At 50.3% G+C, this 17386-nt stretch overlaps 1 protein-coding gene across 1 annotated transcript; it reads right to left on the bottom strand.

Moving 5' to 3' along the window:
• Positions 1 to 520: 520 nt before the first annotated feature.
• MMP15 (matrix metallopeptidase 15) lies at positions 521 to 16051 on the bottom strand. Its single transcript, XM_083453329.1, has 10 exons — positions 15400 to 16051; positions 11059 to 11207; positions 10510 to 10632; positions 9134 to 9441; positions 8714 to 8875; positions 7934 to 8139; positions 7264 to 7402; positions 6460 to 6610; positions 5917 to 6032; positions 521 to 4207 (listed from the first exon to the last, which is right to left on the bottom strand). Exons 1-10 carry the CDS (start codon positions 15505 to 15507, stop codon positions 3687 to 3689), a joined length of 1983 nt encoding a protein of 660 aa, XP_083309455.1. The 5' UTR covers positions 15508 to 16051; the 3' UTR covers positions 521 to 3686.
• Between the last annotated feature and the right edge of the window lie 1335 nt (positions 16052 to 17386).

A 17386-nucleotide genomic window follows, 5' to 3' on the forward strand; every position in this document is an offset into this window, starting at 1 on the left:
ATGCAGACCAAAGTGCCCCTGGTCTATGTGTGTGGAAGAACCTGCTGCCTTTTCAACAAGAAAGTGCATGTAGGGCAAGCATGCTTTGTTATTTTTATTATTAGATTTATTGCTACCCCTTCACCAGCAGGTCCCAGGGCAGGTGATTTAAAATTGAAACCAGCTAAAACAGATTACAGTCCCAGGAATAGTGTGGTTCCCCAAAAGACCTATCTCAGGCACCAGAACCCAGACATCCACCCCATTCTTAGCCATCAGCATCACTGGTGGCTTTGCGGGAGACACACAAGGTGGGTGTGGAAGAGAATATTCCCTTTGGCATTATAATCTCCACAAAATGATTAACGCACAACAGATACCTAACTAAAATGGCAATTCTGGGAACAAAATGGGAAAACCCAGAGCTACAGGCAGACATTATCCTATCGAAAACACAGCTTTTAAAAAGAAATAGACGCCACAGAAAATTGCTGAAAGCGCACTTGGAGGCAAAATGAGTTCCACGCTTCAAAACCTAAAGGTCAGCACAAATGTTGTGGTTTATTGGCAAGCTGTGAAGGTTTCATTTTTTTTGGTAGTTCTGAGCATTGAAAATTAATTGGCTTTTCAGTCTTTGCACTTAGGAGATGCACCAATATATTCGGCCCATCGAAGGCACGCTCCGAGAACAGCAGGCTGGCCCTCATCCCCACAGCAAAGCTGGGGTTTCATTTTCTCTTGCTGTTTTAAAGTTTCGGGGTTCAACCGTGTCTGAAGTTCTACTTGTGACCTGGTGCCCCCCTTTTCTTCTTCTTCTTTTTTTTGCACATGACTCTGCTTTGCTCCCATCAATGTAAAAGCAGGAGACAGCTTGTTGTGGTTTTAGAATGGAGGGGGAAGAGAAAGTCGGTTTGGATGAAGGGCAGGGCTGGGGGAGACTGCTTGGGTTCAGGCCACAACCCCCACCCCACTACCACAGAGATGTCAACACTCACAGCAGCAAGTTTTACACCAGTGTATGCACAAAATTAGGCTCATTTTGCCAAGTCAGTCAACCTAGATATTGGATGACTTCTGCAACAACAATAGAGGAAGAGGGAAGAGTTGGAGCCAGGACCCAAAGGGAGGACCAGGAGGAAAGAAGCAGATGCTGCCAGGCCTGGCCTGAACACGAGAACCTGGGTGCTCTTAAGAAAGGCAAAATGGTGTGTCTTTTAAACAACAACTATTTGATGTGTTCTGGAGCTCACTTTTCTGGAAATAACATATTCAGGACAAATTGAGCTAGGCTTGAGCAAGGGGCTGAAGAGGGTCTCTCCAAGTAGGGGTGGTTTTGCTTTCTTCATGCAGACAGCCAGGTTTATATGTGGACTCCCACCCACCCACAACCCCCCCCCCCAAAAAAATTATGTGCAATTGCTTACGCTGCATCATTAATTCTGCTTCCAAAGCTCCAGGTTTTCAAAAATACATGTAATTATTATTAACGAGAGAAATAGTGTAGAGATAAGAGGCTAAAGAGCCTATAGGAGGGCAGTGGGCAGGAACAGGGCCTGTGGGGAACTCCTAGGCATGGGGGGGGGGTTCCCTTTTCAGAATCAAGGAGATTGTGTTCCTGTCACTGTAGAGAAGACTGAGGAGGGCAATCATGTTTTAAATACAAATGAGAAAGGGAGCGGGGATGAGAGAGGATTCTCAGTCTGCTCAGCTTCAGAGATTCAGAGAACAGGAAGACAAGCCACAATATGGTGCTAATTTCAAGCATAAAAATATTAATATCTGTGAAGCTGAGAGGAAAACACCTAGAGAAGCCTCAGAAAGGGAAAAGAGCCATTAAATTAGATCTCCAGTGATTAGGGAAGGGGTAGGGGGTTCTTTGCTCTTTGGTCCTCATTACCATTGACAGAAGCAGAATAAATGATCGTACAAGCAGGCCCGCTTAATTTGTATAACATGTACAGGTTATAGAATCCTTCCTATTTACAGTCCAAAGAAATGCACCCCAAAATGCTATGTGAAGGCACTTGGAAGTCACAGAAATCTATGTAAATCAATGCAACTTTGCTTCTTTTGCCTGTTGCGACGCAAGGCGGTTGGTAGTTGGAGGCAGAAACTCTGAGGCAAGAGAGTGGCCAAAGAGGAAGGGGGGCAGGCTCCCCCTCAAATGTTGGCGCTGCCTGGAAGTGCATCTTGAGAGACCAAGGGAACTATAGCTGTGTTGCAAGGAGTGGTTGCAGAGTCTCTTTGGAGAGAACAAAACCTGTTAGGACAGCAGCCCTAGTGCCCAACTGATCTCAACATAAATCTCTCATGGCCTTGAGCCGAGTTCTGCAACCCTGCATAGGTTTAGTAAGGCCATCCTCCTTGCACCTCCCACTTTCAGGAAAATGCACACTTGCGTAATTTCCGTGGCCAATTTTTCAGGTGAACTGCCTGTGCGAATGTCTCATGCACTCAGTTCACGCAAGGTGAGTGTACATCTCCACCTTCCTTGGGAGAGAGGATATATTCCATGGACAAACTGGTCCTCAGCCTTCCAAAGCCCAGGGGTTATCCTTACACCAGCTCAGGTCCCTCCTTTGAGGAGCTGAATCATCGCCTACTCCAAAGTGATACAGGGCAGCCTCAGAAATCAAGCCACATGGTCACTCCTCATTCACAGTTACAGCACAACACCCCCAACAGCCTCCAAGGCAGCCCAGGAACCCAAACCCCAGGGCTATGTCTGCATCAAGGCTATTCCGCCCAGCAGAGTCTGCTTCCAAGATATGCAGCAAAGACCAGGGCAATGGGAACAAAGAGAAGTAGGAAATGCGGGGGGAGAGGTAGGTAAGGAGCAGTAGTCACATAGTGGGAAGGAGACAGTCACACAGACATGCACACACACAGGGCACCCAAACAGTCCCTTCTCCAAATATTCCTGCGCAATCTCCTCACAGCAGTAGTAGCTCTGGCAATTACAGTAGAAAAGTTTCCCACGTTTTGCTCTGCAAATGAAGAGGCAGGGTGGGACGGGAAGCACCTTTGAAAATAAAAGTCAAGGTTTTCAGGATGTCGGTTACTGAGCCCAAGGGAGAACACATCTGCAGCTATCCATGGGCACACCAACCTGTCCAGGGCAGCCCATTGGCTGGGGATGGGGGAGGACTCAGTAACTTGCCCTGGCAGGCAATGAAGTGTCTCTCCCACCCCCAAGGGGGCGGGGGGCATCAGGTCACAGTTTTTGGAGTACATGCACAGCAGGGGTGGCACAGACACAAAGTGGGGAAGCAGGACCCCCTCCTTCAGACCTTGCAAACAGGCCTGGACTGCCATGCGTGTATCAGGTAGACGAGGGGGGACGAGACCCACAGGTTAAGAGAAGGCCACATGCCGCACCCTTTCCAAAGGGCTGTCCGTCACTCGGGCAGGCCAATCAAACAGGGGAGGTCAGTCACACACCTTCCACCTGCCCATGCCTGGGGGGAGGCGGGGTCTCCAAGGCTGAGGCACAAAGGTAGGGATGGGGGACCTTCCTGTGAAAAGACTCTGCTGGGAGCCGTGGTCCAGACGAGCCCAGAGACTTCAAGAGCTTCTCCTCCAGAGATGCCCGGGGGAAGACAAGGCAGTTTCCCCACCTGTCCTGTGCTCCAAAGCTCTTGATGGAGCTTGGAGGTGGTGCGGAAGCAGCAGCAGCAGCAGTAGCAGCAGCCAGGTCAGCTGTGGCTTCAGACCCAGTCCTGCAGGGAGCGCTTGCAATAGAGCAGCATGCGTGGGGTGCCCTTCCGCTGCAGCTGCACGATGACGTAGACGAGGCCCAGGATGCAGAGCAGGAGCAGGAGCAGCAGCGTCACCATGATGATGCTCATGGTCAGGGGGTAATCGTTAATGTGCACCACGATGTCCACATCGCTGCCATGGCCAGGACCCTGCTCCCGGCCGCCTCCCACGCCATCACTATAATCGTCCTCCGCTTCGGCTTCCTTGTCCTTCTCTGCAGGGTGAGTGTCCACGGCATTGTCTTCCTCATCCACCACCACCTCCTCTTCCTTGTCCTGCCCCGGGCCATCGGGGCGGGAGGGGGGCTTGCCCACATCGGGCCACCTGCGGCCGGGGTCGGGGTTTGTGGCCACCTCGTCGTGGCATCCCATGAAGTCCCGCAGGATCGACTTGGGGTACCCAGGTTCTGTTTTCAGCCGCTCATTGTCAAACTTCCAGTACATTCTGCCTTTGTAGAAGTAAGTGTAGGCTGGAAAACAGGAGGTGGTAGGCACTGTTAGTTGGGGTCCCTTTCCACGGCTCACAGCTTTTTCACGTTCTCTTTTTGCCCAGGCTTTCTGTGACTCTTAAGATCTGCTTTATGTGTTTGCTTTTTCCAAATTCCTGCTTAATCCACTTTTATATTACTTTATATGTATTTATATTACTCTCTAACCGGTTTTGTTTTTGTGATATATTGTTTATTTTTAGACCATAAAACCACCTAGAGATTTTTGAAATAATAAGTTGTATATAAAATGCTTTTAAATGAATGAAAGAAAAAATAAATAATGATATTCTGGTGTATTCTTAGCTGCTTGTATCATTAAGCATTGGCTTCCACTGTTATGAATTATTTGAGGCCCTTTGCGAACTAAATCACCGTACCATTCCCCTGACTCTGGATTATCAATAAATATATTTAACCCTATTGGTCCTAATACAGATTCTTGCAGGACTGTACTGTTCAGTTAGCTCCATGGTGAAAAAAAACTATTCATTCATTCCTCAGCAGAGCATTGCTGCTGTGATCATGCTTTACAATCCACGTGGGGGACATAATTCAAGCAGATGGGCCAGTAGCTCTCAAGAACTCCTTGGATCATTTTTAAGGAGCTGGCTTTACATTGACTCAGTTCACACCTCACAGTAAACCACAGTTAAATCATGGAGTGCAGTGGGTAGCTAATTCCCACTTAGGGGGCCTGATCTGTGCCCTCTCCCCAAGCAAATTTTTCTAGCTTCCCAAAACTCCCCGTTTGGGCAATGGCAGCAAAAAGAAATAAAAAGTAATTTATTACTCAGGGTACACCTGAGAGGACCTGTTCTTTTCCTCCTCTCAGGTTACACAAAGAGGAAAGAAGCCGCCCCCCTGGCTTTGAACAAGGATCATGAGTTTTATTTCACGCCCAACAAACCACAGTCTGAAGCCGTTTTCTTCTTGGTTAACTGGCCATGGTTTCTCGGGAGCAGAACAAACCACAATCCCTAATTGAAACATGATGTGAAGCCGGCGATGGTGCCTCGTTCCCTGCTCTGCGTGAGAGTAAGGAGGAGTGAAAGGCTCCTTCAGAGGCACAACTTGCTGGGTGACCTGCAAATAGGGCTATCAACTATCCTCCCGTGGAGTAAGGAAGCAGACTTCAACAAGCTGCATATTGTTGCTACAAGACTGGCATTTCCACATTTGAATGCCAACTTGCTAGCTTTTAGTTTAGCGGGTAGCTCTGAAAAGTTCTTTTATTTTAACAACGTTTATATACTCCTTGATTGTACGCAAACCTGAAAGTGGTTTACAAAAAAAGTTATTTTGCAGATCTCTTTCTTCTCCCCCCCTTCCTCACAAAGGGTTTAGATGTGGGTCTCTTTCCAGCATCATCTTCAGTGTAGATGGAAGAACAAGCTTTGCTCTTTCCTGTAACATCTAATGCAAGGATAGCAAATCTGTAAAGGGGACCACAATTCCCATCATCACCAGTTCCCAACATGCTCACTGGAGCTGATGGGAATTGTAGTCCCCGATGTCCTGTGACCTAATGCCCGTCTTTATCCTCTCTGGTTTCCTGCTTCCAACAGCGCTAACGAAATATTTATTATTAGCGTTCATAACTTTAGCAACCTGCTCCTCAAGCTGCTACTTTGCTCACTATACCGAGAGTCCACATTTGTCTTGCCAGGTCAGGGTCCTTTTCTACTTACTGGCATCAGAACTTAAGAAGGCTCCCTTGGGGGCATGAGGGATTCCAGCCCATACGCTGATCTTCCTTGGGTATCCTGGATCCACAGAATGGCTCTCCTCATCAAAACGCCAGTACCTAGCATCATAGAGTCATAGAGTTGGATCCCCAAGGAGCATCTAGTCCAACCCCCCCCCCCCGCACAATGCAGGAATGTGAATCACTGTCCCTTCTTTCACCATTCACACTCCAAACTTCTTTATCAAACTCTAAGTGCTAGCCTTAAAGGGCAGGGGGAAAACATCGTCCCTGAATTGGGGACCTCTTTACAAACCCTGCCCACACCTTTGGTAAACGCCTCAGCCCCTGGGAAGGTTAGGAGGCAAAAATCTCGGGATTCTCCAGCCATCTGAAGATCCTGCCACCAAGTGCTATTAGAAAAACTCACCAAGAATGCCTCCCTTGTTCTCTTATAATGACAATGGTGCTGGGCTGAGAGGTGCCGGAACTGAGTTCTGGCTGGAAAAAAAGACCTGCTGCCGCCTTTCACACGCCAGCTACCCACCTGTCCCCTCTGAAGAAGAAGGTGTGCCCTGTAGGCTCCCACCAGATGGCTGCGTCCATCTTGTCGTAAGGAATGCCCTGTCCGTAGCTGGTCAGGGGTTGTGGGTAACCCGCTTCCAAATTTGCCTCACGGAAAAGCCAGTACTGATCCCCTGGAGGAAGGGCAGAAAAGAAAATTAGGCCGAGGCCGGGCCGTCAAGCACACAAGAAGCCTGTCTTTCTTGTGGGGAACCCCCCTTCCACCTCCATGCCCAATTCTATGGCATCTATCAAGTCCTGCCTATTCCACCTCAATAATCTGTATGGGGCAGGATGGGGGTGGGTGGGTCAGGTTGCTGATGTCAGCGCTGAGTGCAGGCGCCTGTCTGTTTACACTACTTTTTAATCCTCGTTTTTCACACTTGAAGTGCATATTGTTTGGCCCAACCTGATTTCTGTAATTGTCAGGGTGATTAATTAAATGAATGATGATAATGGTAATACAGAGGGGGCCAGAACACAACACTCAGCTTCCCCACCCACCCTAAAGAGCACAGGAGGGAGTTTTAAGAACAGCTCTTTGGGCTGAACTTCAGGCCCTGAGGTAAACACAACACATGGACTTTCTGAGGGGTGCCCATGAAACGCCCACCATCCTTCTGCTGGCCCCACAGCAAGGAGAAGAGAAAGGAGTCTGTCAGGAAAACCCACAGGGGCACTTTGGAGTGGGAAGGAGAGGGAGGAGAAGACACACAGAATATTTCTCCTGTCTCGACAGAAGACTCAGGAGACCCTCTACGGCGCCTTTGCTTTAAACTTCTCTCACCTCTAAAGAAGGCGAAGCGCCCGTCTTGCCTCTCATATGCAGCATCGATGTTCCCAGGGAGGCCCCTCCAGAAGTGCCCAATGGGCATGGGGTAGTTGTCCAGCACCCTGTTATGACGAACCCGCCAAAACCAGCGACCCTGGATAAAAAAACACAGGGAGCTGCTTAATACCAAGTCAGGCCCAGTGGCCCATCTAGCTCAGTACTGTCTACAATGGCTGGCAGATTCCATCCCCGAGGTTTCAGGCACATGGAAATGAGGAGCAGTGAACCTGGAACCTCTGGCATGTGAATCAAGTACTTTCTACAGCCTCCCCCCTGCCCTGGGGGAAAGGAAGCTCAGGCCTGCTGATTCTGGACCTGGGGCATGACACCCACACCCTTCTCCTATTCACAGGTTCGCCCACAGGTAGGTGCCACCCATCACCATGGCAAATGAGGCTCATATCCTACTTCAAGAGCTCCAGGCCTAGGAGCTCCAGCCCTAGGACAAGAGGAGGGAAAGGGGTCTAGGGCACTTGAACAAGTCACAAAACCTGGGATTCGGGGCACAGTTATTCCTGAGCTCCCTTCAACACCCCATTGCACAAGCCAGACTCTCATCTTAAAGCATCGCTCTGGTAACTGCGGAGAGAAACCATGGAGGCAGGACAGAGGAAGCTACAGGTACCTTGAACACAAACATCTCCCCACGGAGCATCGTCACTGTATCAAAGTCCCCGTCGCAGATGTTTGGGCCGTACTGGTCTGGGTTGCCTGGGCTGGGGGGCTGGTCTGGTTTGCCAGGAGGGGGTGGTCTAGGAGGCTTAGGACCTGGCTTTCTGGGTACCACAGTAGGGAGGGGTTTGGTGGGCTGAGGCTGTCCCCCTGGAGGACCTGAGTTGGTGGGGCAGGAGGAAGAAAAGAGGGAGAGGGTTTTGTTTATTGCACCTTATATCCAGCCCTTCATCTGGTATAGGAGCTGAGCGTGACTTACTAAAAGCACTAAAATATATAAAAACACAATCAGAACTGTTAAAATATAGCAAAATACACAATTCACAGGTAATCTATAACTTGACATGAAATGAACCCCCAACAGAAGTCACATCAGACAATCAACTAGCTCATTGTGAGGTCAATTCTCCCTCCAGAAGCCCTGGGGGAATAAACATATTTTTAACTGATGTCAAAAGCTAGCCGAAGATGGCACCAATCACTTCTCAGCAGGAAGGGAATTCCAGAGCCAAGGCCCCATCACAGAAAAGGCCCAGTCTCAGACCCCTGCCTGGCCCTGCAGAGCTTAATATATCGGCTGATGAATGAAGAAGCTGCCAAACAAACGGGAAGATAACACAGCATCTGTCTATGGCTCAGGCCAATCCTGCAATCTTGTTTACATGCATATGACAGCTGATGGTCAGTCCTTAAACATAAAAAGACACACACAGCTTGTTTGCCTGGTACTCACCATAGAGCTGCTGGATGCCACGAAGGTCGTCATCTGGCAGCTGGAAGTTTTCTGTGTCCATCCACTGATAGAAAGGAGCCATGATGGCGCTGGGGTTGTTGGAATGCTCCAGGCCCAAGGAATGCCCCAGCTCATGGACGGCCACCAGGAAGAGGTTGTTCCCTGTTGACAACAGGGAAGGATCGTTCCCCAGCTCCACTCACTTCCGCACTGGACAAGAAACACTTCCCCTCGATTCCACTGCTTTTTAGGCTGACGTGGAAGAGGAATCCCAGCCAACCCCACCCATGGCCAACCATTAGGCAGGGCCCAACTGAGGTTCCTGGTTATCCAGGCCAATGTCAACGTCAGATCCCTTTGCCCATGGCAAGAAGAGCACTCCTTCCTTACATCCTTCTCAGGCCCGAGATTCTTCCTTACCAGACACGTCGGCATTCTCAAGGGTCCAGGGCTCATCCAAGTCAAAGTGCGCGTCTCCTCCCATACCGGGACCCGGGAAGTATGCATGTGCCAGAAAGCCCCCGGTGCCATCAAAGGGGGAGCTGTCCCCATGGAATCCGGAGGCAAAGAGCACCATGATGTCTGCTTCCTTCCTCCTCTTGTGCCGGATTTCATCATATGGGATCTCCTGGAAGATGAGGGGCGTCACTCGTTCCCACACCTGGAAGGCTCGGCGGACGGCATCGTAAGAGTAGTAGAACCCCAACTTCTCTGTGTAGTTCTGGATGCTGGGAACACAGAAGGAGAGGCATTACTGGAAGCGGGTGGGGGAACCATGCAAGGAAAGCCTTCCCCACAGCTGCAACGCCACGTGCCTTTTAGTCCCAAGGAGCCCTTCAGCAGCAAAGATGCACACCAGCAAAAAGTTACTGAAAGGCAGGTGTAGCGGAAAGGCAAAGACTGGAAGATGAATTCCACAGAGGCTTACAGCAAGAATGAATGGAGAGTGGGCTGCCCTGCTCACAGAAGCAACTGGCCCCTGTTTCATATTGTGATTGCTGAGGCTTTGGTGCTCCAGAAAACGCAAGCAGACAGAGAAGGAGAGGGTGTGTTGAGTGCACATCTGGGCAGGTCACCCTTTTGCTAAGAAGAGGCAACTTTGCATTTGATCTCGAGGTCTCACCTGGGTTTTTTTTCCTCCACTGTACCTCAACCCACATGTGGGTTTATATATCGCTGCTGCCGCCACCACATATGTGGCACAGCTGACAAGGCAGGCCGTTTCCTACAGAGGCTCAGGTCACAAAAAACTGGTCAGCCTTTAACGCCCTAGAGAATCTATAGGGAGAATGCTCCCCCCCCCTTTTGCAGGATCCAGAACCAGCTATTCTAGGCATTTCTGCAAAAGCAGCAGGGACCAAATGAGGGGGTTCTCTGTCCACTCGCAGCATAATCCATATGAATACCATGTGCAAAATGCAAAGCAAAACTTCCTAGGCTAACTTCAGCTTCCTGTTCTTCAGAGATGTTGCTAGTCTTTATGGCGGCGTAGAAAAGTCAGCAAGGGGTGGGGCCTCTGAATTATGCTCCCTCCCCATCTTCCACTTTCCCCCTCCTAATGCTGCCCATCTCTCCTTTGTTTCTCAAAGCGTTTTGAATTCTGTAATTCCAGACTCTGCAATCTAAAGATGATTATCAAGCGTATTTCTGCAAAATTGCATCATGCACATTTTAAAGCACAAAGACATTTGCAAAGTCTTCAAGCTTCTGTCAACTCTACAGCCAGTTCCTTCCCCCCACCAAAGGTTCCCTCCCCAAACAGTCCCGCTTCATGCCTCAGCAGCTGTGGAACGTACCTGAAGCTCAGGTGAGCCTGGCTCCACCTCCGCCCAGTCAGTGCATAGCGTTTCCGCCGCATGTTGGCCTTGACTTGAGCCCCAATCTTGTCGGCGACGCCGCAGCGGGGCCGCTTCATCCACCTGCAAGCGACAGTCAAGCCTAAGCCCTCACGCACATACACAGGACACCAAGAGCCAGGACCCATGCCCACTTGCTCAAAAGTGATTCTCTTGCAGATATGAATTTGGGAATTCCCACATTAAAAGCTGAAGGAAGTCGCCCCCATCTCCACTAGCCTTGCTCTTGCAAAGTGCTAAGGTGAGCAACTGGGTGCTTGGAAGAATGGGGAGTGAGAGAGGAAACTCCCATCTAACAGAAAGATCAGTGGCAAAAGGATGGAGGAAGAGAGGGCTGAGCTGGCCGCAGGAAGGAGCATCCTTCACAACATCCATTGTATCCTCCTGGAGTTTCCTTTGCTGTGCCTCAGTTCTCCAACAAGGAGAAATGCCTCTTCCCATCACAGGTGACCTGCAGGAGGAAGACCTTCTGAACAGGAAAAAACTTACGCTTTTGTCTCTTCATCCAGAATGCCTGTCACAGGGATGCCATAGAAGCTCTGCATCTCAGAGAGGGCTGAGGAGAGGGTCTGAGCTGAGCGCAGGGTGGACATCTGGCGGTTGGACTGCGGAAGGTAGCCATAGAACTGTAACCAGCCCTGCAAGTGAAGAGGAGCCCTGTCATCAGCGTGCAAAAAGCCACACCGCCTGCAATCACACAGCTGGAATATTTCCTTTCTGCTTTAAAACGCCTAAGCCTTTCTTATGTGGGGTATTGTCAAGCACTCCAAAAGTAAAGCAACTTTCAATGTATTTTGTGTCACTCAGTTCCTTAAAATAAAATAAAAGAACCCTTCCTGTGTGCCCATGCAAGAGTTAAAACCCTGGACCTCCAGTTTAAGCCCTACTGTCACACTGGCAAACTTTCTACAAATTAATATGTAGCCGTTATTAGGTGGTGGCCCCCATTTTCAGACTAGAAATTGAAGGGGGAAGGCCCAGCTGCATGAACACATTTCTCAGGCTGGCAGCCAATACTATTCATGAAACAGGATGGCCTGTAGCCTGCAGGCCAGTTTTGGTCCACGAGGCCATTTTCCCCATTAGTGGTGTCAGCTGATTGGCAGGAGGACAGGGTATAATCCTGCCTCATCTAAGAACAGGATCCTGCAGCCTAGGTATCAGGATTTAATCCCCATTCATCATCTGATGAGCTAGGATTTAATCCCTTTGTCCTTCTACTTGAAAAGGGTTGGTGGTGATACCTGTGGAGTTGTGTGGAACTCCCCCATACCCTGCTGACACCCACCCACTGCTCCAAATGACACCTTTGCAAAGGGAAAGCCCCTTTCAGATAGCCCCCGCCTCCCCCCTCTAACTACCAGAGCTGCTTCACATAGCCCTTTTGCAAAAGGCAAGACTATTAAGCACCATAATGGCATTGTGTGATTGGCAAGGTGTGGCCCTGCCCACCTGTCCAATTTGGCCCAAGAGGCAGATCCCCACCCCTGGAAAGATCAGCTCAGTCTGAGGTGCCCTTATTCCATGTGGGACGTTCCAGCTAGCAACAAATCTTGTGAGTGGGTCGGCTTCTCAGCCAACTGCTGAATAGGACAATTGTCTAGTGAATGAGGAGCTGGTAGCCTTGTTGACCCATACACTCTGAAGCACAGAATCATAAGCTGGAGGCAGACAACAGATTTTCATCAGGTTGGAAGTGGTGCAGCAGACGCCTTGTTACATGTGGAGGACCCCCATTCCTTGACTTGGTCCCCCGTCATCCCTGGTTAAACTGGGTTTTAAAAATATGCTTTGCTAACAATAATGCAGAATACATATATTAATAACAACCATACAAAGAAAACAACCAAACAATAACAGAATCCATTTAGTATTAGTCATACATGAGAAGCACAAGAAAAAAACATGAATTAAGATTAATTCACTTTTTAAGATTAATCACTACTAATTTTGTAAAGACAAGGCTACAATCTGCCAGTAACAAATGCATGAGAGAAATCTCCAGAATTACCACAAAGGTAAGTAAAAATAAGTAAAATATTAAACAAGAGCCAGTGTTTAGCCTGACTATCTTCACAAGCGCTACAAGTCTACAGTATACAGCACAGAGTTCCCAAGATCCTGGTCACTGATCTCTATTGTCATGCCTTTTAGCTATCACAGGCTCCACAAATTTGCATGTTTCTGCTGGTATATTTCTTTCCTCTGCTCTATAATTTACATATTTAATAAAGTCAAATGAGACTGGGTAGAAGACCCTTTTCTTGACAGCCCTTTGTGCAGATGAACTTTACATACCAAATTTCCACCGTTGGTTTATCCGTGTACTTTCCAAAGTGTGTGATGGTCAGTTGCTGCCATTAGCAAGTAGCACATTATTTTTATAATCCAAATTTTGGCCATCCCAGATGTTCAAAATCACCAGGGTGGGAATTGCTAGTGTTTCTCGGTGAGTAATACATTGGGCTTCTTCAACACGTGACTCCTGAAAATTGCCAGTTTAGGGCAATTCCACCATTTATTTAATTACATTTATATCCCACCTTCTTCTCCAAGGAGCTCAAGCTGGTGTACATGGTTCTTCCCCCATCTCATTTAATCATCACAACAACCCTGTAAGGTAGGTTAGGCTGAGAGGCAAGGTCACCAAGTGACTTCACGTCTGAGTGTGATTTGAACCCTGGACTCTCAGGTCCTAGTCTGACACTCTAACCACTACACCACAGAGAGGGGTATCAAGGTGGGAGTATGTGCCCTTTCCTTGTCCAACAAATCAGCAAGTCTGTGAAGATGACCAGGAGATGCAAGGCAATTAAACTGATGTAAGATGCCAGCAAAATATGGTTTTAAGCCAGGCATAGGAAAACTCAGCCCTCCAGGTGTTTTGGGACTACAACTCCCATCATCCCTGACCGCTGGTCCTGTTAGCTAGGGATGACGGGAGTTGTAGTCCCAAAACATCTGGAGGGCAGAGTTTGCCTATGCTTGCTTTAAGCACTGTTTCCTTGACACTGAGCCCAAGAGCCTTGCTATTCCAAGTTTCCCTCAAGCTGCACCGTTCCCATCAGTGCCGAGACCAAGATTCTTTCAAACTCTGTGACCTCCCCATGTCCAGTGACAATAAATTTTTGGAAGCTTGCCCTTTTAAGACAATACAGCCACCCCCAACCTAATGGGAGCTGCAGGGCACCATGTTGGCAAAGGCAGACTTCACATTTGCCGCCTTGCACCATTCCTTCAAAGTCAGCCTACGTTCTCACCCACGTCTCCATACATTTTGCCTTGCAGGAAAGCAACTACTTCCTTAATACTGAGCCAGCTGCTCTCTAACACACCCAAAGCCTCCTGCAAAGTTCTCTCACCTCTGGTGGGGGGGGGGGGGGAGACCTTGGCTTGTATTGCTCTCCCAGGTTCTGAAGAGAACATTTTTAAAAAATCCAATTGAATTATTAGAATAGAAATCCGGTCTTGGCACTGATAACATGCAAGTTGTAACTTAGCAAGAGAAGACTCTGCTGAAAATGCTTCACCACCTCACTAACTGCAAACACAGACACCACAACTACTCATGGCTGGTGTGTGTGCTGTTGCTGCAGCCTGTGAACACATAGACCACTGGGCTCCCTGATGCACATCTCCTCTGAGACAGGAGGTCCTCCCAGCCACTGATTCAAGGGCATCTGCTGCCAACTGTGCCTGTTTTCAGGGCTGCAGCCCAAAGCTCTTCCCACCCCCTATTTATTTCCCCCCAGGAAGGCGTTTTGGGCTTCCCTGTACTTTCCTGACTGTGCTGTGTGGTGCCACTGCAGGCATTCACCTGTCCTTGCAGCTCTAGCCCAGGTCCTGGGGCTGCCAACATCTGCCACTCATGTCCAGGTGGGTGAGGACAAAACTAACCAGGATGAGAAGTTTGACAAGATCCCCTTTGGTATCCTCCCCCCCCCCTCTTTTTTTGTGAACAGTCATTCTGGAAAGCAGAGGTCACGCTGAGGTTCCCAGCAGCCTTCACCAACCTGGTGCCCACCCGATATTTTGGATAACAATTTCCACCATCCCCGACCTTTGTCTGTGCTGGCTGGGGCTGCAGCCTAAAGCATCAGGATGGCACCAACTTGGCAAAGGCTGTTTGGAAGACCGTGGCAGCCCAGCCAAAGCTGGGCCTGGGTCCTGAGTTTATCTAGAACCCAGGGCTCTCCTCTGCCATTTACACTGCCCAGAGAAGGAGGACTTTGCCAAGAAAGTTCCCTCTAGCCTCCCTCTTCCAGTCTTGGATCAAAGCTCTGCAAAGCTTAAGAGCAAAATAAAAGGCGACCCCAGCACCCCTCAACCCCACATAATTTGGACATAGCTGGGCACCTGTCAGGCCATCAAGTCGGAAGCCAAACAGACCAAAAGAAGAACTGAGCGCTCCTCTTCCCACGAGATGCTTGTTCCAAGGCCAGACTCGCTTTCCCCCTATTTGTACTCGGCCCCTCCTGCTGCGGGCCACGATGGAGTCGCCCTTCCCGGGGAGTGGGGCGGGAGCAGCCTGGGGACCCCACGTGGGCCCTCGGCTGCTTGGGTCTTCCCCCGCCGCCGCGCTGCGACGTTGCCCCGCCGACTACCTGCGCTCTCCGGGCTGGAGCCCGGGGCGCAGGTGGCCGTCTGGGGAGCGCAAGGCAGGGCTGCTGCCGGTGCCGCCACCTCCTGGACGCCTCCCGCGGGCCCAGTCCGCCCCTTCCCCTCGGAGCGCCGCTCTTTTGTTCGGCCGGCGGGGCAGACGGGAGACCTTGCCCGGGCGGCCTGCCTGGCCAAGGCGCAACAAGAAGCGCAGCAGAGCGGGGGACCTACCTCGGCGTCCACTTCGCCCGGGACCGGCCCCGCCGAGGCCCGCAGCAGCAGCAGCAGAACCCCCAGGAGAAGCAGCAGCGAGGGCTGCGGACAGCCTCCGCCTCCCATCCTGGACGCTCCTCTCTCGGTCCACAGCACGAGCCGCCGCCGTCCTCGCCCCGGGCCTAGCCAGGCCCCCTTCGCTACTTGTCGCCCGCCCGCCTCTGCTGTTGCTGCTGCTGCCGCCGCCGCCGCGCCTCGGCCATCGCCTTTGTGTGGCGGGCTGGCGCTCCAGCCTCGGCGCTGCGCCCGTCCCGTCTGCTCGCCGCTCCCTCGCCCGGCTGGCTCAGCGGAATGCTCCAAGCGCCGCCCGCCCGCCCCGTCGCGCCCTGCGCTGGGCTGGGCTGGGCTTGTGGCGGCCGCCGCCTAACGGCCAGCCGACTCACTGACCGCCCCTCAAGCCCAGGAGCCAGTCCGGAAGGCCCCCGAGGGACGGGCAGCTAGCAGCCCCACGCCTCCAGGCTCAAACCGGAACGAGGCGGCGGCTTGGCCGTCTGGGCTCCGAGTCCACGCTTGTAGCTGTTTCAGGCATGGGGGGCGGGGTCCCTGTGCGTTTGCGTACATAGGATTCGGCGGGGCCCCAAATGCCTCGGAAGCGGCGGGAGTACTGAGACAAGCAGAGGATAGCTCACTTGGTGAGTGCATGGTGCTGATAACGCGAAGGTTGCAGGTTCGATTCCCGTATGGGACAGTAGCATATTCCTGCCTTGCAAGGGGTTGGACTAAATGACCTGCAACTCAACCATTCTATGATTCTAAGATATTTCCCCGCACTTGATCAAAGTAGTCACTGTTTAGACGTCAAGACTTACACTCAGCACCGTTCTATGGAATCATTTATTTATATTTGTTATAATGAAACTTTCCCTCAAAAGGCAAGGGCAGAAGCGACAGGTGCAATGCCCAGCCTAACCATGTTTACTCAGAGGGTAAAGCCTGCTGAGTCCAAAAGGGCTCACTTCCAAGGAAGTGTGCAAATAATTATTGCCTTAGCAACTTTCATGTTCTACACTCAAAACAGCTTCTCTTCACCTGCCCCGCCCCACTCTTGAAATTGCACAAGTTCACCTTGAATGTGGAGCAGCTTAAAGGCTAGAAAAGCATTCGCCAACCATCCCCAAAAACTCCCTGCCTAGTTTTGGCACTTCTCTACCCAGTCCCACCAGGACCAGGGTAATCCATAAGTTGTGGATTTGTTGCCAGTTAGCACCTTCCTAATATTTGGCTGCTCAACAACTGTGGCCTTAATTAGACACCAGTTCGGAAGTAAAATTTCACTGAAGACAGTGGGATTTCTTCCAAATAGAGAAGAGGATATGGGCTGTTATTAAGAACAGCTGGGAAATTCTGTTCAATGCAAAACCGAGTAACTTGCAGAAAAGGTTTGGCCTTTGCCAACCTGGTGACCTCCAGATGGACTACAATTCCCATCAGCAGTTCACAACCTCTGGAGGGTGCCAGGTTGGCAAAGGCTGTTCCTAAGCAATGATTGGCGGAGAAGGGCCACAGTGGGCAATAGAACTGGCCTGGCAAGAGCAACTCCCAGTGCAAATTGAATTCGTATTTTAACTCCTGCCCTTTTGCTTACTTTGTGACGTTGATCAGGACTTTGCCTCTTCCCTGGTAAGCAGAGTTCAGCAGCAACTGTCAGTGCAGAGTTAAGAACCTTTCTCGGTTGGGTGATAAAATTAGGTGTTTTTGTTTTGATCAATTGGGAATCAGCTTTGGCTTGGGTTTATTGCATTTTCTGCCAAAAGATACGGCATCTCTAACACTATCTGACCAGAAGTGCATTAAGGTCAGCACCATCTTTTTCTCACAGAGGTGTTTCCGGACAACCGATAAGCAGGACACAGAAGATGACAGCTGCTTCCCGCAACGTGTGTTCAGAGGAATTCTTCCTGTGACGCCGGACCTTCAGCACATACCCATAGCAAGAAGGAGGGCA

This window comes from Podarcis tiliguerta, assembly GCF_965153285.1.
Source record: "Podarcis tiliguerta genome assembly, chromosome: 8".
Taxonomy (NCBI): domain Eukaryota; kingdom Metazoa; phylum Chordata; class Lepidosauria; order Squamata; family Lacertidae; genus Podarcis; species Podarcis tiliguerta.